Source organism: Bombyx mori, chromosome 11 (assembly GCF_030269925.1).
Source record: "Bombyx mori chromosome 11, ASM3026992v2".
NCBI lineage: Eukaryota > Metazoa > Arthropoda > Insecta > Lepidoptera > Bombycidae > Bombyx > Bombyx mori.
Genome location: NC_085117.1, coordinates 2,433,364 through 2,457,268, shown reverse-complemented (window position 1 = coordinate 2,457,268; position 23,905 = coordinate 2,433,364). Strand labels below are relative to the sequence as shown.

Below are 23,905 nucleotides of genomic sequence, written 5' to 3'. Positions count from 1 at the left end.
TATTTCAATTTTTTACAAGTGTCAACTCGTCCCAAATTTTCCTTTGCCGAACCTAACAAAAAAAAAACAGTGAAATTATGTTAAATCGATTTAAAAGATTTGCGCGCGAAGCTATTCCGTAAAAAATGACAAGCATTTAAATTATTAAAACATCGAAGTTTCAAGGCTGTTTGATGGCCGATCCTTGTTTTCGTTCCTGATGGAGAAATATAAAATGCGTGGGAGTGAATTTCGCGCGGTTCCCAATCGCTGTGAACACAGCTTCAAACTGTTATACTTTTCCTTTCTTTTTATTTATTTAGTTAGCGATAATTCCCCACACGAAGTGTTTATATACCAGACAAATGCGTTTTATTATCAGTAAACAACATTATCATTGTGAAATTTAATTACTATATTTCGATATAGATCAGCCTAGGGGACAAGTAAGTGTCTTGAAAATTAATGTTTTGATAAATTCTTTATCTGTGTGTGTGTGTGTGTTACTTTTTGCCATGGAGTTAATAAGTACCTACAACTGGAGTGCTGTCTAATGCCGAGAAATCGGTCTCGAAAGAGAATACTTTTTGGTCGCGGTGTCCTTGTCTAATGTGGTGACCATATAAAATTTATTTATAGGACAAAATTATACACATGCATCAGTTTTGAATTTACCTTATATTAAGTTATATATTATATTATATTATATTATATTACGTTTATATTAAGTCTACTAGTTACATTTTAATAAATAAAACACAATGGGTAATAAAATGAAATGAACTGAAATTCATTTATTTGTTATATGTAGACAATTAAATAACTCTTAAATGACAAGTCAATACACATAACACAATACACATAGTACTTGATCTCTATTTACAAAATATTGGTTATATTATTATTATTAAGTTCAGTTAATTTTCTGTAGTCTTATTAGCCAGATATTGTTTCTTTTTATTTGTGTTTTTTATGTATCTTTAGCTTGTGATGTGTATTGTGAGCCTAATAAAATAAATAAATAATATAACATTTCCCCTATTTTATGTAAATTCTTTTTTTTTCAACGAAATAAATAATTTATTTTAGTCAATATCTAAGTGGACCATGAGTATCATTAAAATTTCGCAATTTAAATTTCAATTCAATTAAAAATCGCCATTTTTCTTTAATAAATCTAAAATCGACTTTATATTTACAATCACTATTTCGCGACTTTTAAGTTTTTGTTTCAAAACCTTAACATCTTGTCGTAATTTTGCTTTTCTCGGGGCATTTTTTATTTCTTGCGTTTGAGTACTTGATTCCTCTTGTTTGACCTTTATATAGGACATTTTCCAGAAATTCCAACGTCATATTTACTAGAAGATCCTCCTCGTTCGCTTGACGTCAGGCAAATGATATACATGCTTGCGTGCGACGCTATTCAATACAATAAACAAAGTCAAAAAAATACCACGTGATTCCTCTTATAATATGAAAAATACATTGCAAAATTATAGTTTTTCACGATTGTTTTTTCAAATTTAATATATGACATAGATTAAGTACAATTTACAAGACAAATGGTATTAAATATTATTATGAGAAAAAATATCTAACATTTTAAAAATATATACTCACACTAGTAAAAATTTATCAATGAATCTGATATATGGAAGGATATTCCACAAACTGGAGAGGATTCTCGCTTAAAACCACTTACAATACAAGTGTTCGCCATGATTACACGGAAACTTTCACGATTTTCGGAAAAAAACAAGCCACAAGCTGTATCAGTGCCCTTTTAACTTCGAACTACAAACGTAAATAGACGCCATTTTTCTTTTAATCCATTCATAGCTCTTTTTCGGTGATGCCAACAATTAATCTGGCTTCCCATGAAAACCATCAGAAATCTACTTACCTACCATTAAATTTTCCATTAAACAGAGTTCTTATTAATATAGAACAATATTTTTTTTGTTAATGAGCTTTATTAATATATGATGTTCTAATAAAAATCAATATATATCATATAATCAATACTTCTTATATAATTTATTTTAATAAATTGTCATCATCAGCAACTAATTTCACCATGACTTTGTACGTTTCTTTTGAACCAATTTAATTTTTGACGTTGATGGAAATTCTAAATTCTCGCAGCATTTTCTAGTTAAGTTTAAGTCACATCGTTTAAATAATATGTATTTAGATATATTATTGTCATAAAATGTTTAAAATCCTGTAAAGTGGATTGATTTTAACCTTTTCGATAATTTTCAACAACGCCCTAAAGGATAAGACGTCCGGTGCATTCGTATGAAGCGATGCACCGGTGTTCGAATCCCGCAGGCGGGTACCAATTTTTCTAATGAAATACGCACTCAACAAATGTTAACGATTGACTTCCACGGTGAAGGAATAACATCGTGTAATAAAAATGAAACCCGCAAAATTATAATTTGCGTAATTACTGGTGGTAGGACCTCTTGGGAGTCCACACGGGTAGGTACCACCACCCCACCTATTTCCGCCGTGAAGCAGTAATGCGTTTCGGTTCGAAGGGTGGGGTAGCCGTTGTAGCTGTACTGAGACCTTAGAACTTGTATCTCGAGGTGGGTGGCGCATTTACGTTGTAGATGTCTATGGGTTCCGGTAGCCACTTGACATCAGGTGGGCTGTGAGCTCGTCCACCTATCTAAGCAATAAAAAAAAAGCCCAAGCTACTACTGATACTACTGATAACTAAGACAGGGGTCCAAATTACGAGATTTTGTGGAAAATCCTCTAAGCTAGCAACACTGCTTTTTGTTTGTAAAATGTGCGAGAGGGACACCACCACTTAATAGTCATTCTCTTTTCAGACCGTTTTTCCTTACATCTTTTGCTATTTAAAAATAAACTTTAAGCCATAGAGATAAAGTATATTTTTAGTTTTTATGTCAAACGAAGTAAGCACTCCAGTTAGAATAGTAACTCTATGCTTTTTGCAAACTTACATTTTGGTTGTGTTGTAGAAATTGACGATTCGTGCATTATGTTGGTACCTAAACCTATATTTTTTCTTGTTTTCAATGTTGGTAAACATCGATCCAAGTACTTGCCTTTTATTTTTGTTTTGAATGCTAGATACCTGAATGGCAGTGTATTGATTAAGTACCGGGGAAGGACTATGTAAGTATCATTTATCATTGCGAAATTTTACATTTAAATAAATATACGATTGCAAGAAATCATTTTAAAGAGTGAACCAGGTTAATAGTATTTATAATTTTACGAATACTATAACGTTTTGGAAGAATTATGATGTATTAAAAAAAAAAAAGTAAACTGCTATGTACCAATGCAGTTTTTCACGTAATTTTGTAGTTTAATTATTATAGAGCGTAAGTACGCCGGTCGACATACCGCAATCTCTCTTAATCGTATTAATGCTACGTGCTTAAATTAAATTTTTTGCATTACAAACGATTGTATCATTATAATGTTATGAATGTCAACACATTTTGCTATCGGCCGTCATTGGGGTGTTAGCGTAAACACAATATTTAGGTCACCTGAACTTAACAAAGTACCTGTTGAGATCGTCGCCGGGTTCGCCTCAACCGATCAATACATTAGCGGATGGAGGGTACAATAGTTCCTAAATAGCTTATAGGGTATTTTGGTTTCAATAAATTAGCGTTGTAAATAAGTATTACTCATATGGGCAGATGATTTGCACGCTCGATCCGGTATTTAGTTTGTAGTAGTACATAGCTAATGGTTTGCTCAGCAAAAATGGACCGGTTATCCGGCCGAGTTCTCATTGGAGTCTACTGGTTAAACGCGCGATTTCTATCATATATATGTATATATGACTTAGTGATTGGTAATTTAAAAGGCGAACTCCTAACGTGGTATGGACATGTGATGCGTAGGGAAGAGATGCGCACGACTAGGAGATGTGAGTCGTCTATTATCAAAGGTGGCAATCTGTGCATTTGGACAAAAAAATGTTATTGATATGTCAATACAGATTGATTTGAATATAATCGTCTCCTTCAAAGAATACGGCTTAAAACCTGTCTAAGATGTCGTTCAGAAGAGTTTTGTGACTGCCAATGGAATACAAAGTCAATAATTCGTTTTTCTGATTTACCAATAATTGTCCAAAAGTCACATTGCCGCCTTTGATAATAGTCGACTCATGTATGGAAATGGTAGTGCAAGGTAGAGGGGGAAGAGGTCGACCGAAGAAGACATGGTTGGAGTGCGTGAATGACGATATTAGAGAAAGAAGAGTGATAGTTGAGGTGACGGCTGATAGAAGAGAATGGAAATGAAAAATTCGCCTCGGATGCAGGCAAAGAAGACGCGTTCAGTCCCGTCGCGGAACTAAATCCCTGGCGAAGAGATTGTTTGCTCCAAGACATATCCCCCGACTTCGATCATTTGAATTTGTATTAATATACCGTCGCGTCACTCTCTCCGGTGATGAAGATCGCGTCCGCTCGGCACACAAGTCCGTTCGTAAATATGTTTGTTACAAGCATTTGAAACTCGTTTCGTCTTCAAATCGGAATATATCTCATATCATTAAGATCTGGGCTAAAAATGAAGGAACTTAACTTTCCTTTAATTCATACGTACTAAATTAAGTAGAAGATTAAAACAAGGCATGAAATTAATTGTTAGTTTGGTTTGGTTTTTTTTTCGGTACCTTAGCTTTATAGCTTAGAAGGGTCCGTGGTGTTATTGGCAAGACGTTCAACGCCCTTGTTTCGTTTCGTTCGACTTCAAATCCTCCTCCGTGCGTCGTGTTCCTCAGTGCTGAGGATCGTGACCTTTACGGAGAACATACGTAAAAGTTTTCTTGAGAAAATTACTAGTGGTGGGTTCCCGCGTCCTTCCACAGCAGAATTTCAGAGGCTAATTAGTTCCTTTGGGCTACTGAAACCCTAGTTCGGGTTAGTTGGCCGCCGTCTATTGCTCGACGTTATATTTTTACGGGTGGGTAGGTGGCATACTGACGCCAACCCTCCTCTTTTCTCATCCGGGGGGACCGGCAATGTGCCATATTTAAATGTACTAAGTAATACCAAATTTGCTAGTCCTTGGCCAATTAACAGTAACGAGGTATTTATTAAACAAAAAACCTAAAGTTTACTGCGTCAAGAGGCGTTTTCGTTTTCTTAATGTATATAGAGGCTCACTTTAAGCTGACTGATAATCAGGGCCCGTAGACAACAGCAGATAACTATCGGAGTCTATTGAATCAGGGCGGTCACAAATTTTTCAAAATGGTCCGGCCGGTGGAACCTATTTACGCTCTAATAGAGCACATTGTCAGCAATCTGCATTAGATTCCTTGTCCGTTTGGAACAAGACTTCAAAAAGATTCCGAGTTGTAGAGAGCGTCTATGGCTCTTGCATTCCGTCTGTCCACAAATAAAGGGTCTCATCATCATAATTGCTCAGTACATGGACAAAAAGTACGATAACACAAGCTTAAAACATCGATTACAGATAAAAAAAACAAAATTCGAAAAAAGAATGTGAAGCGAAATGGCCGCCGAAGCCACGGAGAATAGACCGGTTCGAACTGACAGCGCTAGTGATGGAGATGATACGTCAGATGCAAACAATCAGAAGACAGGTGAGCTTCGTAGTAGGTATAATAAAGATCAGGATGACGGTAATCGAAAAAATTGAACGCCTTGTCCGGTTTTCGGCTAGCGACTGTGCAATGATTTTCCGATTCTTGTCTATTTCTGCAGCCAAACATGCAAATCCAATTGTTGGGTGCGTGAAAAAAAAAAGAAAAACTTATTATTTCATTCTGCCTATTTCGTCAGAGAATCACGCGCGTTCACGAGAAATAGTGGTAGCATTTACGATGCCCGCTTAATCGTCCGAGCTTCTGGACCTCGAGCTTCTAATTCGGAAAGGGGGTCTTTAAAATCCTATTTTATTTTTAACGCTGGAGAATCCATTTACGGATACAACATTACGGTCAAGGGGGGTAACGAATCGGGTTATGTCGGACTCCGACGCCTCCCGAGAGGAAGAGGGAGACGAGGAGGGCCAAGGTCCTCCACCTCCTCGAGTTTTTCGCAGGAGACTACGCCTTGAAAAGGGGTCTTTAAAAACCTATAAAAGTTATTTTAGTCTAAAAATCCTCACCGAAAACATGCCCGGTATTCCAGAAGACAATCTGTTTACGAAATTCGCGCCGACGCTAATATCGCGCGGGGTGCTGCTCACTTGCGAGATGTACCTGACTAGGCACCAGTGGAACACGCTAGCCGTGGTCGGCAGACAGCTGTCGTGCGCCGTCTGCGATCAGCTATGCGAGGCGAACGCTTTCTCTGAGCACATCTCCTCAGAACACCATGTTAGGAACATGGAAAAGTTTGAGCCGCTAGAGGAATTCGGCCCGACAATCACCAGAAAGGTGAGTTCGCGGTTAGTCATCATGCCCGGCCAAATCTTGGCTCGACGAGGATTTGGTCAGGTATTTACCAGGTCGTAACCAGAGTTAATTTGTTGATTCACTTATGACAGCCTGTGTTGAACACGCACTTATGTATATATTTATATAAGCGTATCGATGGATGAATGGCTGTTTGATTTTAGCGGCATTTTTTCAAGACAGGAGAGCCATTTAAAGTTTAAACATTTGGAAAATATAACAAAAAAGCTTCTTCGGATATTTGAATGGAGTAAGCTTAATTGAAGTTCTATTAAAAACATTGAACTGTCGATGCTGATACCAAATAAAACGGACCTTTAATTACAAAGATGAATGTCGCGTGTTAAGCATTTTATTATTTTAGTATTAAGCCTAAAACAAACAGCGTTTCACCCCTCATTATGTATCCTGCCTCTTTATGCCGCGGCTTATGCGGTCAATAAATGCATGGTCAATGCAATATTTAAAATGTCGTTGTCAAACCAAAATCTGCTATGTGCAAAAACTATTTTGAATTAACGAGTAAAAACATATTCGTATAAAATTTTATATGAAGGTGAATTTTTAATAAAGAACTAAATCAAATGAAAGCTACAGATAAATATTAAAGCTATAGACACATAACAGTTTTTTTTATACGGTAGATAGGACTGTGAACTATACGAAAAGGTCAAAATGTAAAAATCTCAAAAAGTGCACATAGCAGATTTTGATTTGACAACGACGATATAATTATATTACAATTTATTATATGTACTGGTGGTAGGACGTCTTGTGAGTTCGCACGGGTAGGTACCACCGCCCCGCCTATTTCTGCCGTGAACCAGTAATCTGTTTCGGTTCGAAGGGTGGGGCAGCCGTTATAACTATACTGAGACTTTAGAACTCACATCTCAAGGTGGATGGCGCCATTTACGTTGTAGATGTCTATGGATTCCAGCAATCATTTAACACCAGGTGGGCTGTGAACTCGTCCACCCATCTAAGCAGTAAAAAAAAACAAGCACCAAAAAAGTATTAAATGTCCTTATCCAAGTTTAGGTAAATCCAGCATGAACTGGACCAATATCCTTGGGCGGATACCCTTGACCTCCTGTTATCGGAGTATGTGCTCTTGGAGCGTTTTTTTTGCTACCTACGGCACAGCAATCGGACAATATTTATTCTATATACAGTTTTTTAAAGATAGGTAAAATCAAAACTAAACAGGTTTCCACAAAATAACACAACACATGAGTCAATACCTACTGAACAAAATAACCCGAAATTAATGACTCGAAATCTGCAAAAACCAATAAAAAAGGTTAACTAATACGATTTGAAACTAAATGTCTTTAGAAAAAGTAGTTTTTGTGGTTCCGAAACTGCTATTTTCCCAAAAAATACAGCCATCTTATATATTTTTATACATTAATCTATTATATAAACTTTTTCCTACCTATGCTAGTAACCTAGGCTATGATTCCAGCTTAATCGGCCGAGTAGGTGAGCTCACGGGGCTCTAATCTGAGGACGTTTCTAACACTAGCCCTAGCAAGAGCAGTGCTTCGCAGAATCTACTACCTGATCGGAAACGCGACCCACTGAAAAGATCCGGCGAGAAACTCAGTGGGCTGTGTCTGTGTGGGTTAATTTACTCGCCGAGCCCTTCGTCGCAAGCGACGGGTTCGACGAGAACGATGACCGGTGGTTGAGGTACCTAAAAGCACCATTAGTGGATCGGGAGGATCCCTAATGATGTAAACACGAAATCGGTCACACATCCAATTTGGTCAAATTAAGAAATATTGTTGTTTCATTTCCTTAAACAAAACAAAGATCCCACATCGAACTGGTTTTGTTTTGTAGCTCTTTTTGTTCGAACGACAATTTTTTAATTAGCATTTCATAAATAATAAATACGTATTTATTTGCTAGAGTCACATCGTTGTATACTGACGATAAAACAAAGCCACAAACGGATGTAGTAGCTATAATATAAAACCCCAAAATATTAGTCAGCGCTGATTCATTTCGCAACAAGATTGCGTTTAAACCGGCATTCGCAAATTCATTCTGGTCGTCTTGTTCACGCGGCCAATAACAGTGTTATATATCGTGCTTGTATATTAAATCTTAATTGCGTGGAATTTCCAAGCGATTCGAGGATTTTTTTGCTTTCCTTAGATGAGTAGACAAGTTCATTTGCATTCACAGCAAATGCCGAAACCCACATTGAGATATCAGTTCTGAGGCCTCAGTTTTACAGTACAACGGCTGCCCCACCCTTCAAACCGAAACGCATTACTGTTTCACGGCAGAAATAGAAAAATTGGTACCCGCCTGCGGGACTCGAACATCGGTGCATCGTTCAACACGAATGCACCGGACGTCTTATCCTTTAGGCCACAACTTTTTTGTTCTGTCACTACATTTGTGGTGATGCAGTGACCGATTTGCCCAGTCACCATCCTTGTCGTACTCGTCGTTTACGATGAAGATTTCTAAACAAACCAACCCATAGGCATAACCCAATGAGTCGCAATTCTTGCTAGGGCTGATGTTAACAAATTCTCTCAAGTCGAGCCCGTGAGCTCACCTACCTGTCCACACGTAGCTGGAATAACCCTTCAGGCTTCCAGCGAATAGGTTGAAAAAACAGATTTTTACTCTATGTACCTAAAAGATAACAAGGAGCCGGTTTGGTCGGTCTTTCTAAGGACTGCAACTCTTAAACGATGGTAGTGTTGACTTTAACATTCTTAAATCTGTGGCACGAAAAATGATTTTGAATTTTTATTAAATCACTCACTAACTACCCTGAACTGTTGGACCGAAGGTTGTACCTTCGATTCGCATAACAAGAAAACATGTGATAAACAGCTTTGTTTGCTCTTAATAACTATATATGTATTTATTTAAATAAATAAATATGTTTGGTTCTCATAATACAATTAATTTTAGTTTTTTTTGGTAACCTAAGCAATATTTTGACCTTCCATTTGTAATTGTAAGTTTGTATATAAAGCAGTCTAATGCTTCTGCATTGATAGTTATGGGCTAATCGATTAAATCGAAGCGTATAATACATAAAACCAAAGCTCCCCAGTCGTAAGCGAACAGGGAGCTTAAAGTAATCGAAATTTCAGATCCGCCAAAGATACCACTGCGGAATTTGCAACGTATTCTTGCTCGATGGAGACGAAAACCAACATTTTCGCACGGAATCCCATATAGCATATCAGACTAAGTCGAATCTCAGATACTACGATCTAACGCAGAGGCAAGACGACCTAACGTACAGAATACGTGATACTCCAGATAATACAGAGACAGAGAACGAAGGGAATAATACGCTAGAACCGAACGTAGGGCCGATCGAAGGAAACGACCAATTAAAGGACTTAAAGACCATTAATGATGCGAGGGTAGAGTTGCTGAAGACGGTAACGAGCCTGGGTGGATTCGGTGACGTCGATACAGACAAGACGCACGGCGAAATCGTGGTCAGGCCGTTCGACGTGGGCTTGGTCATCACCAGAATGGCCTACAACACCATAGTGGTCAAGGAAAAGGCCGTGTGCCGTTTCTGCGACCTTGAATTCGACGGGAAAGACGCAATGGGGCACGTTAATGAGGCCGCGGAGCACAATGCCACATTGACTGTAAATTTTTTCCTGGGCGAATACAGGAATAACTTGATCAGATTGGTAAGTGTCCAATGTCAATTTTAGGCCATAACGTTATCATAATGTGGGCGTTAAGCTAAGTAGCTATTATGTAATTGTTTTTGAAGTGAAACTTCTTTAGGCGCATGGGGGTAAAATTTTTACAGAACGTCACGCAGGTATGCAACGGAAGTGACATCAAACTACTATTGAAATTAAGTACTTGTCAAATGTCAGTAGTAGTGGTTGTTGTATTTTTCCAACTGGAAAGGCAAATGTATCATACCATACAGCCTAATATTTTATAATTTTTTTGTGAAAAATGTTAATAGGAATTGAAATGAAATGAAAATAATTTGGAACATTAATCAAATAGCATGAAATTAAATTAGTCAATTCAATTGGCAAAATATTAGTCATTTACAATTTAGAAATCCAAACATAATATGACTGTCAACACTGAGGTTTGAGATTGACATTTGACAGATTTTTGGCGGGAACATATCTTCCTTTTTCTAAGTCTCGGAAATCTAAAGTTATAGATTTGTATAAATATAAGCAAGACTTATAAATTAGTTGGCCAAAAAAGTTTCACTTCTGACATGTGTACTTTGTACGCACGCACTTTTTTTTAAACACGTCACGAGTTTTATTAATGCCAGCTTTCGTCTAATAATCGAAACTCGACCGTAATAACTGGTACATAACGTTATATGTATATTGATTTATACGAGTATATTTTGAAATTTAATTGGAATTGAAAAAATAAATAAAAATGTGTGCAATTTACACGTGGTAGAAGTGAAACCTTCCAAAATTAAAATACAATTATCCTAAACGTCTTAAGTATATGTAAAATTTTGTCATTAGTAAATAATTGTAAGGTAGCGCCCTCTGAATTGATATTTTAATTCCACGTATAATCCTAAATTAAAATTCACTACAAGAGCTTTCATACACACGTTATTATTAAAAAATCTCACAGATGGCGCTGTATTAAATAGTATGCATATTTCTGTCTCATTCTTTGCTGGCTTCATCCTACACATTTTTGTATTTGTGTCTCTTACCTGTCGTTTTTTCCGTTGCATCCGGTTTGAAATCACAACGATTCTAAAGAAGTTTTCACTTCAAAAAATGGGCAATATTGCTGATAGGAGTGAAAACGTACAACTTAAAATTTTTGATAATCAATCATGCATATTTGTTAAAGATTTCATTAGTCAAATTGTTACGACGATGAAGTTTGACAAATCGACTAGACCATAAGGCTTAAGCTCCTTGACTGTCATATAGGTCACCGGTGGGTCTACGCGGCGCACTGAAGGAATCAAGCCGATTTCTCTCGTCGATCTTCCTACTAAGGCGCCGGAATATCTAGTAGACTCTGGGAAAGACGAATTCGAAGATACTGAGAATGAATCGTATTTCTAAGAGACCTAAAAGACTAAAGCATACATTGACAAACAATAAAAGGCAAAGCTAGGCAAGCCAGGCGCCTTAGTAACAGAAATAGACATTATAACTTCAGTACGCGCCGCGTAGGGCACCGGTGACCTACACGGCTGTCAAAGAGTTAAATATGAAAAATCCCGCGTTTTGTCAGATCGGCAAAACGCCTACGACTGCTCTTTGTAATAAGCACCTTGGTGGGAGCTTAATGCCAGCAGTCGCCTGTGGCATTACCATCACAGACTTTTAAATCTGGTAACGCCTCAAATTACAGCGAAAACACGATGTAGATAGTTTTCGAGGGTTTCATTTAGGCCTCAATTACAGCGTGAACCTTGACAAGTAAGGAATGTATCACAGCATTTATATCCGGATTCAGTGGCATGGTTTAAGGATGCCTATGTCCCGCACTGGACGATTTTGGGCCGGTGCTGATAATATCCTCTAAAACTGGCTGTGGTATACGAGCGCGTGAATCTTTTTAGGCATTTCTCATTCTGCTCACAATTAAGGTTTTGGTCACCATTCCAGATCAGAGGCGATTTCCATTGCGCTATATGCAATGTGTTCATGAAATCAAACGATTTATCGGATCACGTCGAAAGCCTCAGCCATATGCTGTTACTCACCAAGTCGATGGAAAAATGCAATCCCGGTATCTCGAATTGTTTCCGGAGACCTCAAAATATGAATCACGTTAATTTTTCGCATTATTACGTGAACCAGCCGACTCGAAGCCTCCGGCCGTACGTTGCTCCGATATTCCCTTTACCGATGAACTTCGTGCCGAATATACCGTTAGGGATGTACCCGCGACCGGCGCCATTTGCGATCCCGAACTTCCCTGTGCCGTATGTGATGCCGAATTACGCCCGTGCCCCTGGGATCATGCCGAATTTTATGCCGTTTAGGTTGCCTTTTCCTATGGCCTATAGCAGGCCGCGACTCTGCATGCCACCGCAGGGGTTTTGGCCGGTAAATTTTCATAATCCACCCGCGCCCTACTTCCCAGTGAATCGGGCTAAAGATACCAATGGCCATGCTCGATCTAAAGAAGGGGAGGCAGATACAGGGGATTCTCATTCGGAAGACGAAGACGATTGTTACGACAAAGACCAAAGAATTTGGTATCAAGACATCTACTACCGTCTGCTACTGAAATTGAATCACGAGCAATTTAAGCGGCTTTTCGAGCTGGAAAGTGAAAGTGGAATGATGAGGAAGACAAGTGACGAGAAAGACAAGGAAGACGACAGCATATACGTTTATGTGCAGTTGAAGAAATGCTTTTACAAGATCAAGAGTTCGTGTTACCACACCCTAGTCGAGATCGGACGGTCTGCTAAATACTGCTTCGTCTGCTCAGCTGAAGTCAAGAACTCGGATGTTAAGGAACACGTGGACAGCATCAGGCACAACAAGAATTTGAAGGAATGCAATTTTTCGATAGACTTCTGGAAGCATTTGGTGCGACAAGTAAGTATTCTTGAGTTAATTACTTATTTTGAGCGTTAGGTTTGCCTGAGGTGGACAGTATTCGCCCATAAATGCTGCACATCGACCTTCGGAAAGAGTCGCTCGGGTAATTTCGGCTTCGTGGAACTTTGTCCCAATTGTCAGTGGCTGTTCAAGTGCAGTAATGTGCGCTAAGGACCGCTAAGTACCGTAAACTTTTCTTTTTAAACATATCTTACCAAGAATCTAGGTATCGCCAGAGTTATTGACTAGGCCACTAGTTGGTATCATCTTCGCGTGTATTATAACGACAAAGTAATCTATTTCAATGGCATATTAAAATGGAAAATATCGACAATAAACTCATGTTTTTGTGCACCACGTAATATAGCTAATAGCCGGAAGCAAATAAACAATATTATTTAGTCTAAAAATGCTGAAGATCGAAAAGCAACTGTCGTTTCCTGATGTCTTCAGAAACTGTTCAATTTATGTGTAAGGTCCACACATCATTTCGGATCCTCCCGATTCAATAACGGTGCTTTTAGGTACCCCAAGCACCGAACATTATTCTCGTCGAACCCATCGCTTGCGACGACAGGCTCGGCGAGTAAATTAACCCACAGACACAGCCCACTGAGTTTCTAGCCGGATCTTCTCAGTGGGTCGCGATTGGAGAAACCGCTTCCCCCAGTGAAATGAGAATCAATTGTGACTCAACAGGTCGAGGACAATTTCCATTGCGGCCTCTGCAACCTTTTTATACCGAGCGATATGCTGTTGGCGCACTTACAGTGGCCCACGCACGTCTCGAACTTCCACTGGGCGTTCAGGGCCAAAGTGCCGAGCGCGGAGCAAGGAACACCAGACCATCAGGTTGAGCGACCCGAAATAGGGCCCCTGCCAAAGCGAGAGGACCTAAAACTTGACTTTCTATTCGCCGATTTCGCTGATCGCGACGAGTTTCTCGCTTCCAATAAGCTCGCCGAAGCAGACAGGAACCGTAGCTTTGTTGAGTCGCAAGATTGGCAAGGGACCGTCGGGGCTGGGGGCCACGTCAAATGTCCGGTCTGCGATGATGAGTCCTCGAGTGAGTCCGAGGACAGCGGCAACGCGGAGTCTGGTGCGGATCTCGATGAGCCTCGTCACGTATACGTCGAGGGTGGTAAGTGGCAAATCGGTGCAAGTGAATGAAGTGAAACTTCTTTTACGATGTGTAGTATTGTGGTTTTATTGATTTTTCATCCTTTAATCGGATTGATCTTGTAATAGGGAATGCTATGGATAAGAGATGGGACATCTTCAATTTATATTTTTTTTAAATTATAGATAGAAAAATATATTTAATTTTTAAATACTTCAATAAAATATTGGACGCTATTCGTTGCTAACCCTCGCGCTGGCTTGTAACAGGTATAGTACGCGCGTGCGTTCGAGTGCCACGCATTCACTCTCGATCTGTCTCTTTCTATTCCATAGTAGCGTTAAACTTTTAACGCAACCTTGTTAGAAGTCGCATTAGAAGTTTCACTTCACAAAATCTTGATTTTGTTGCATTAAACCAGGAACTCCCGAAGTGGTTACCAATCACTTACACACGCAAACACACGATGACTTGATCAATCATATTCTTTTTCTAATTGATAAGCATTTTGTTTCAACGGAAAAACAACCAGAGGTAGGCATTTTTAAAGTGATTCGTCCGTGGCAGTGGCCGGCAACACGCGGCGCATCCTCGGCAGCAGCTCTGTTTTTTTCATTGCTTAGATGGGTGGACGAGCTCACAGACCACCTGGTGTTAAATGGTTGCTGGAGTCCATAGACATTTACAACGTAAATGCGCCATCCACCTTGAGATACAAGTTCTAAGGTCTCAGTATAGTTACAACGGCTGCCCCGCCCTTCAAACCAAAACGCATAACTGCTTCACGGCAGAAACAGTCGGGGTGGTAGATTATTACTGGTGGTAGGACCTCTTCTGAGTCTTGTGGGTCCTACCACCAGTAATAATCTTCCGCGAAATGTTCAGTTCTGACAAGGAATATTACTTATTACCTGTCCTCATATGAGACGAGTTAACGTTTTCAAAACACAAGGCTATAAAATAAAAGCATTTGGTTAAAGAAATAACTCTTTAAATGAATTTCAATTGTGGTCTATCTATAACCCTTTTGGTTTACAAAGTTGCCGACCACTGCTCTATGGAGGTCCTAAGTATCAGTTGATTTGGAAAAGAACCGATTTGGGCTTGACCCAGCAAGGACTATTTTAAAGTCCTTGCTGGGCCAAGCCCAAATCGGTTTGGGGATGCCTGCTTCAAAACGCTACACTTTCGTCTTCAGAATATATTTATCATTTATTTAAACAATATCGAGGGGTGAAAGGTTGGTTTAAACGACATTTTTGCAACTTTACAGAAAACCATTTAATAAAGTTTAAAATTTAGAAAAAATATATTGAACAAAAACAAAAAAAGCTTCTTCAGCTATTTTTGAATGGAGTAAACTTAACTGAAGTTCAAATTAAAAACATCGAACTGTTTTGATGCTGATACCAAATAAAACGCACCTTTAATTACAAAGATAAATGTCGCGTAAACCAAAAAGCTTTTCACCGCTCGATATATTTACATATATGTCACGTAAGTTTGTATTTCAGGTAGAAACGCGAGGGAATCCATCGTATAACGCTCCACATTCATGAGTCTTAAGAAAAGTGAGACGGTTGAAGATCATCTTTGTCTCATTCGCCTCATTTGTCTCATGTTATATATAAATAATCCCTAGATCCTACCGAAATGGCGCTTAAGAATCTCAATTAAAACAAAATTCAGTAATCCCCCCTATAACACGGTAGATCGGTACCGCGTTATAGGCAACGCGTTGTATAACGCATCATGTACAAATAGAATACAATATAACCAATGTTTTACACTTCAAAGACTGGGAATACCAATTTATAATAATAAATTAATTTCATTTCATTTTATAACAACACAATTGACGTAATGTGCAAAGCTACGCGAAATTAATTATGAACTATAAAAATCATTATAATTTTCACAGTGCAGAAATGTTATGTATAACGCGTAAAATCCCCGCCTTATATGGGTGAATACCCGTGTTATACGACGAACTGCAATCGCGCAATATGAATATGCGTTATAAGAGTACCGTGTTAAAAGGGGGGATTGCTGTAAATAATCTATTGACACATCTCTTTAGTTGTTTTAAGGACCGACTATAAATTTTACATTTGCAAAGCTAGGAGCTAATGTTTCGAAGTCAGTCGCCATCTTGTTTTAGTTTGACGCGTGACATTAGCGAACGTCAAGTCGCGGAATGTCATTAATGATCTCTTTGGCAATAATTGACAGATTTAACGATTAGCATTTTTTTTGTTATGAATAACTACTTATTATTTAACTGGGATATCCCACGATGCTTAGTTTAAGCGAATTCCCAATGTCTCGAAATTTGAAGACTGCGGGTATAAGTTTAGTGGCAGAAAAATCTGTACCCTCTCTTTAGTCCATTATTGGACGTTAACGCATTTAATAGATCCAACGACCAATTCTGGGTTGAGGTGAAGAAGAATTAAGTAATTTATCGAAATATGATAAGCAATTTACGTGAGAGATAAACAAATACACACACACTTAATGATGGAGCTTGCGTTGTGAGATCTCGATGGGAATTAAAGCTGGATGTAATTGAAAAACGCTATTAAACGCATTAGTGGGTATTTTTAAATAAACCCTATCGCAGATATAAAATACGTTAGAAAATCGAAATTTAAAATTTTAAAAATATAACGGCCACAAAGTGTTTGTTCTGTGACGTCATTAGTCGGTGATCAGAGTCGTTATTGTTCGGGAAAATTCCTTCTTGACCGACACTTGTCATCAAACATTCCGTATAAATGTCCACTGAAATCTGAAATTGAATAATTATCATGAAAATAATTTTCGTATAGTAGTAGTAATCGAATCAAATGTACGAACCGAAATTGTTCGCTCATGGATATCAGACGGCCATATTGTTTGAATTTGACATTAGCAAACGTCAAATGGCTATTTGACAGTCGCCATGATGAATTGCGGCTAAGGCGCGAACGCCGAACTCAATAGTACTAAAGTACTGTCAATATTTGATTAGCAATAATAGTGTTAAAAAAAATTATAAACAGCAAAAGAAAAACATCTAAAAATAAAAGCGAATAAATGCGTATTTTATCAAAAATTACATCCAGTCTTTTAGGATTACGTGATACGAAAATTCGGTTAAGTTAAATTATTGGAGAGTTGATAGGCTAATTGCCTCTGAGGCAACGAATTTGAGACTGGAAATGTGTGCTTATGTGTTCATAGGCGCCGCGATTGTGTAATGCACGCGGTGAACTGTAATTATATAGATAAACTTACGGGGCAAGAGAATCGTAAAATATATGCTTAAGAACATCCTAAAGCTTGTCCAGTTACGGTTTCTCTGGGAAACAACAATGATTTGCATTATTTAAATCGCTAAACATAATCTAATGACTAAAGCTTATCAATGGTTACTACAACATGTGACGTCATTTGTGGCTAACCCTTGTACTTTTTAAAGAAGATCCTTTTGTCCTGCCGTTTAGTTATTGGAATTGCTCTAGTCTCTAGAAAAGCTGTTTCAACGGCGGCATCATGGCTAAAATTTAAAGGAGTTTTTTTTTTCAAAAAATCTCAGGAATATAGCGCGAATTTAGACATTGACAAACTTTTGAAAAAGCCCGAGAAGTAGCGTCCAATGATTGATTATTTAAAGTTTTTCTCTTTAAAAATAACGATCATTAACCCCCATTATACTATAAAGAGACACTAAATGTTTCCCCGCCAAAGTCATTAATTTAATATTATCACTGTCATTGGCGAGAGAAATGTCATCAAAAAAACATGGCCGCTCGGACGCCATTTTAAAGCAAGGCTTAATTTCGCTTCAGTCTATTCTGTAAAGCGCAATAAATCGGATGTCATATTATTTGACATTATCAGCTAGCTTGGATTTATTGAAATGCTAACTAATACATCGCCATTTTTTTTTGTCGAATTTATAGTTTTTGTTTTTGTTTCATAGCTAAATTAAAAGGATTTTTGAAATCATCATATTTATTATATCCACCTAACATTTAAGGTACAGTGAAAATAACACTTGTCTCTAATTCGCACAACGCGAATTCATGAAAACAGTAAATCTCCCGTTAAAGGCTGGCAACACTGACGCTTTGCACTGGCAACACTAAGATTCGTTTCTAACGTAGTACCTATACATATTGTTAAGCGTTATTATATTTTTAAACACCGCTTTCCACTAACGTATGCAGCGTTTTGGTGTCATTTATATACATGATACATATTTCGAGGGGTGATAAGCCACCAAATAAAGTGCACCTTTAATTTACAAAGATATATGTCTAATATCGTCCCTCGAATATACAAAAATATATATCGACGCTTGAGAGGCAAACGTGACTAAGCGACGAACTTTACAGTAGACTAATTTAAAGTTGAAATATCTGAAAACTAATTTTGTTTTAACGAATCTAGCTGTAGTAGAATCTAGCTAGTAGCTGTAGGATTGAAATGATGTTAATAGACCTAGAAATATATATTTTTTGCACATCGAATATGGTTATTGCCTATCATTAATGTACAAAGCAGCTATTGTCGCTTAGTCATGTTTGCCTTTCAAGCGTCGATATGTACATTAAGCGTGTCGTTAGCTCTGTCATGACGTCACAAAATTAGATTTTAGAATAAAATCAATGAATTTATTTGATAGTAAGGTGCGTAGTATAATAAGTCTTTAAATATTTGTAGTGCGTGTACCTATGTACTCATTTATAGTTTGTACGCAAATATCTTCGTGTTTCTTGTTTGTTCTGTACCTTTACTGTACATTGCGCGCTCATAGTGGCGAATTGATGAGGCGCTGTCAACGAAAAAACAAAAAAAAAGCTAACAGAAAAAATATTCGGAACCGGTTCTTTCTGCATCCGATTCATTATTCGGGTGTGGCAATTTTTCACATGGCCAGGTCGTTCGATGGGAGGACGTAAGCGATCAAAATCTGGTCCAAACAGACGTTTAAGATATCTTGGCCCCAGCTCTCTCTGATATTAAGAAGCCAACACACATTACCCCGTATTATCATCGAGCGTGATAGCAAACAGCAAACAAACCTACGTCATGAGAAAGTTGGTCCGAATTGGGAAACGAACTTACGAACCATCTCCGACTTGTAGTCACTCACGCCACCGAGCCAGTCTTAATAAAACCTCCATATCTAATATATAAAATTCTGCGTCGTGGTGTTTGTTGCCAAACTCCTCCGAAATGGCTCAACCGATTCTCATGAAATTTCGTGTGCATATCGGGTAGGTCTGATACACCAAAATTTTAAGGGCGGTCCAAAACAACGTCACCGGGTCAACTAGTTTTTTTATACAAATTTGACGGTAGCTGTCTCCTTGAAAACAAATAGGATGTTGTGCCTGGTTTGTTTATGTAGCGATATTTCAGGATTTATCATGTACCTACCGGCCTAGCGCCAACGTGACGTAAGCGCGGAACTACAGCTGTCAGTATTATCTGTCAATTAAGTGACACTGGCACTGTCAAATGAAGCCAGTGGCGGGCAAGGCTTACAGATCTGCCTATATAAGCCAAAAGCTCACAAAATTCATCGAAGCAGTGAAAGAAGTAATGTTTAAAAAAAAATTTGCGCTAAAACTGCCGCATTCGCGACTGAAGCTATGATGCCTCATTTAGATGATCGACATGTAAGAGTGAAAGTCCTTTTAAATTTTTCACTGTTTCAAATGATTACTACCGTCTAGATATTATTTAGCGATGGATTTCACTTAAATAATTTTTCAACCCGGTGTCACAGAATAACAAAATATTAGTTTAAAAACGAAAACAAACAAAAAACACGCTTTTATAGAAAAATCCAAGTAAAAAATAGAAAATAAAATTTTTGTGTAAAAAAAAGCGCTGTCGTATCAATATACGACAGTCGATTTAATATGATTCTGATTATTTGAAATCCTTTTATCGAAGTAATAAAATGAGTATATCGTCTATGTAGTACAAGTCAATTATGATTTCTTTATTATGGATAATTCAAAAATTACCAGTCGAATCTTGATAATGATTTAAATTGCTTACGAGAAGTATCAAATCGCAAATAATGAAAAATAAATAATAGTTTAAAAAAACTAAAAAACACGCTTTACATAAAATTCAAGTACAAAATAGCAAATAAATTTTAATAAATTTAAATTGAAAATAGTGTAAAAAATATATATTTTATTGTAAAAAAAAGCGTGGGGTGCATGGTGTTATTAGTTATAAATATATTTCTGACAGATATGTAGAAGAATTATTATTTCAATAATATCTTAAAAAGCAATTTTTCATTTTTTAGTTAAATTTTCTATAAAAGCGTATTTTTAAAACTATTAAGTACTTTAACATCAATTCCTGCCTTATCGATTATAGATAAAAATTATATAAATTGGCAAAAATCTTATTTTGCAAATTGAATAATGGAATAATCTTATCAAATTAGTGTATTGTCATCGGTCCTCGATAAATCTAAAGTTTGAATGAAATCTGGCCGTTTAAAGTGGGTTAAAATCGCGTCTAAAGGAGTCAGTTACAAACATACATACAAGTGAAGCTAATATAAAGCGTGTAAAAAAGAATTAAAATCGGTCAACTTATACACAAGTTCTGAGGTGAAATACATGAAAATTTAATCGAGAAACCCCCTTGTTTTGCTGTTGGAAGGACGTCTGAGTCCGCACGGGTAGGTACCACATCCTGCCTATTTCTGCCGTGAAGCAGTAACACGTTTCGTAAAACTACGATATAGACTTGTTTGGAGGTGGGTGGCGGCACTTATTTTGCCGATGTCTATGAAGTCCATTGACCACTGTTAGTGGACCGTGAGCTCATCTACTGATCTTAGCAATAAATAAAGGAAGCATTTGAAAGATTACGTATACAGATAAACATATAAAATAATTTTTGTCTAGTCTTAAATTCTTGCAAAAATAACTCGGCTAGTTTATTTCCATGTCAATTGAGATTAGTCTAAATGAGACATCAGAATTGTAAGCTAATTGAGTCTATTAGTATTAGTAATGTGTCGTAGAATGTGAAAATTAGCATATCCAATTTAGGTAAGTCCTTTGATAATTCAAAAAGCGTCATTCCATAAGTATAATTTTAAAGCTCCGTCACAATGGAGGTAGGTACGTATATATATACAATATAAAAAAAAGGTACGTAAAAAGATATTTTAGGTTTTAAATTTCATATGCGGTAGTCGAAAAAAATTTCGACTAAGCGATTGATAATTTTATGTAGATTACAATTATAATTCGAGAGGTGAAAATGTATTATTAGGTTGTAAGCGACATTTTTGCAATTTTACACGAGATTTGGAAAAAATATCATTAACAAAAAAACTTCTTCAACAATTTGAATGGAATAAACTTCATTGAAGTTCAATTAAAAGCATCGAATTATATAATATCAAATAAAACTGACCTTTAATTACAAAGATAAATGCCGCTTAAACTAAATGACCTTTCACCCCTCGATATATATTAATTAATATTATTAGCTGTTCAAAGTGGCATGAAAGTAGTGTCGTATAATTAATTGTGTCATCAGAATTAAATCTACAATTTTAATTTTTTAGACGGCCATATTGTATTACGGTCAACGTCAATTTGACATTAGCGAACTTCTAGTCATTATTTGACAGCTGTCATTTTAATGGCATCGAATTGTTTAAGCGTGTAGGATAGGGTTGCCTATATTATCAGAATGAAAAACTTTAAAGCTATTGCATAGTATTTTTTATCATCTTATGCAATTATAATTAGACAATAATAATTTAATATTAAAACAATAATAAAATAAGACCACGCTATATTTATAAACATTAACAAAAGCAAAACATTAACTGTCCCCTTCACACTCATAAGCTAGACCGCGCGAGAGAGAGATGGGCAGACTTTTTATGATGCGCATGCAGTGCGACGTCACGCCGCGCGCTTATTCACAAACACTACACAGGCGCAACGTGTGAATGTGTTGAACGCGAGCGACATGGTAGGCGGCGTGGGAGTGTTAGCTTTTATATTCGTTACGGAATTTCTTGATTCGGTCGCCGCGCTCAAAGCCCGCGATAAAAGCTGTGCAATAGCTTAAAAACAACCTAATTATTTTTATATTGTTATTTTAGGTAGATGAGTCAGTGGTCACCGTCTTCGCATTATTTCCGAAGTTTTCCGAAGACTTCATTCGGTCGCTAGGATAGCTTTATTCGTAGATATGTTAATATCGTGCTAATTACCGCCTAAATATATAAAGAAATCTCTTAAATTCATTAACCCGAAACAATGTTTAATGATTATCAGAGTTTTAATGACAAATTGTGATGTGAAAAGAACGTGAATCCATTCTCGGATTCGAACGGACTGCATTAAGACGACTTCTTAAATAAGAAAATGTACTTTAAATCCAAATAACTTAATATTAAGTATCGATCGGCAACCCTAATCGTGTGTGATGTCTCAAAGAATTCGACGTTGATACTTCATAATCGTTATTTTGAGGGGTGAAAGGATGTTTTGTTTTAGCGACATTTTTTCAATTTTACAGAAGAGATATTTAAAATTTAAACATTTCAAAAAAATATCATAACAAAAAAACTTCAGCTATTTCAATGGAGTAAATTTAATTGAAGTTCAATTTTTTTTTATTGACTTGATGGGCGAGTGTTTTTTTGACGACCTCACAGCCCACCTTGTGTTAAGTGGTTACTGGAGCCCATAGACATCTACAACGTAAATGCGCCACCCACCTTAGATATAAGTTCTAAGGTCTCGAGTATAGTTACAACGGCTGCCCCGCCCTTCAAACCGAAACGCATTACTGCTTCACGGCAGAAATAGACAGGGTGGTGGTACCTACCCGTGCGGACTCACAAGAGGTCCTACCACCGGTAATAAAATTAAAAACATCGAACTTGATGATGATAATACCAAATAAAACTGACCTTTAATTATAAAGAAAAATGTCGCGTGTTAAGCCAAATGTCGCTTCAACCAAACGACCATTCACCTCTCAATTTGATTATTTGTAGTTCAGTTAGTTTAGAGATTAAGTGTACATTAAAAAATAAGCAATCAATTGGGATTTTTACATTTTATGTGAATTAATTATTCGAAAAGTTTTTGTACGGAAATGATATTTTATTTTTTTATTGTCTATTCTAATCAATTGTTCTTATTAAATGTTAGAATGAATTTAATTTGGTTTTATTTATCTATATATTAATACGTGAAGCAAAAACTTTGTACCCCTTTTTACGAAAATTGCGTGGACGGAGGAGTATGAAATTTCGCGCACTTATAGCGAATATAGAGAAGAAGTGCACAATGCTAATATTTTTTTAAAATAAAGCATAAAAGATACATTAAATCAATAAAGAAAACATTACACACACTGCATACCAGGTATTTGACGCACACACGCATGCATACTATTTAATTTATTGTCAAGCTTTTGTTCTTGACGTCTGTTGTCAAATTGAGAATAGATTAAATATTGTTTGTCTTTATTAATATTTTTTATAGTGTAGTCTTGGCGAAATTTGTGACTATAGAAGTATAAAATACAATCATAATAGTGTACAAACTTACAATTCCAATTAATTAAAGTCGAATTTCGACTACTGCGGGACCTCTAGTATTTATTAATCCCCAAATTTCTCTAATGAAATACGTAGGTACTTAACAAATGTTCACGATTCCCTTCGACCATGCAGGAAGGAATAACATCGTAATAAAAATCAAACCGGCAAAATTATAATTTGCG

General features: G+C 37.0%; 1 protein-coding gene and 1 long non-coding RNA gene across 3 annotated transcripts; one reads left to right on the top strand and one right to left on the bottom strand.

The window, feature by feature from the left end:
* Nucleotides 1-3: 3 nt before the first annotated feature.
* Nucleotides 4-23,334, top strand: LOC105841979 (uncharacterized). Of its 2 annotated transcripts, XM_012692181.4 has the most exons (8): nucleotides 100-425; nucleotides 3,094-3,138; nucleotides 5,473-5,602; nucleotides 6,153-6,400; nucleotides 9,547-10,107; nucleotides 12,049-12,993; nucleotides 13,696-14,137; nucleotides 15,631-23,334. In XM_012692181.4, the coding sequence occupies exons 3-8, from the start codon at nucleotides 5,512-5,514 to the stop codon at nucleotides 15,657-15,659; spliced, it is 2,316 nt and encodes a 771-aa protein (XP_012547635.1). In that variant the 5' UTR covers nucleotides 100-425; nucleotides 3,094-3,138; nucleotides 5,473-5,511; the 3' UTR covers nucleotides 15,660-23,334. The 2 variants fall into 2 exon arrangements, with proteins under 2 accessions (XP_012547631.1, XP_012547635.1); XM_012692177.4 differs by lacking the exon at nucleotides 3,094-3,138 and having other exon boundaries at nucleotides 4-425.
* LOC134199645 (uncharacterized) lies at nucleotides 746-2,930 on the bottom strand. The gene is made up of 2 exons (XR_009974205.1): nucleotides 1,603-2,930; nucleotides 746-1,401 (listed from the first exon to the last, which is right to left on the bottom strand). It is a non-coding gene; the product is annotated as an uncharacterized LOC134199645 (long non-coding RNA).
* Nucleotides 23,335-23,905: the final 571 nt, after the last annotated feature.

Excerpts from the sequence above, each read along its gene's own strand:
- LOC105841979 (XM_012692177.4), top strand. The coding sequence starts at position 5,512 with ATGGCCGCCGAAGCCACGGAGAATAGACCGGTTCGAACTGACAGCGCT. Across the intron at positions 10,108-12,048 it reads GGAATAACTTGATCAGATTG|ATCAGAGGCGATTTCCATTG; the intron begins GTAAGTGTCCAA and ends TCACCATTCCAG. Across the intron at positions 12,994-13,695 it reads GGAAGCATTTGGTGCGACAA|GTCGAGGACAATTTCCATTG; the intron begins GTAAGTATTCTT and ends GTGACTCAACAG.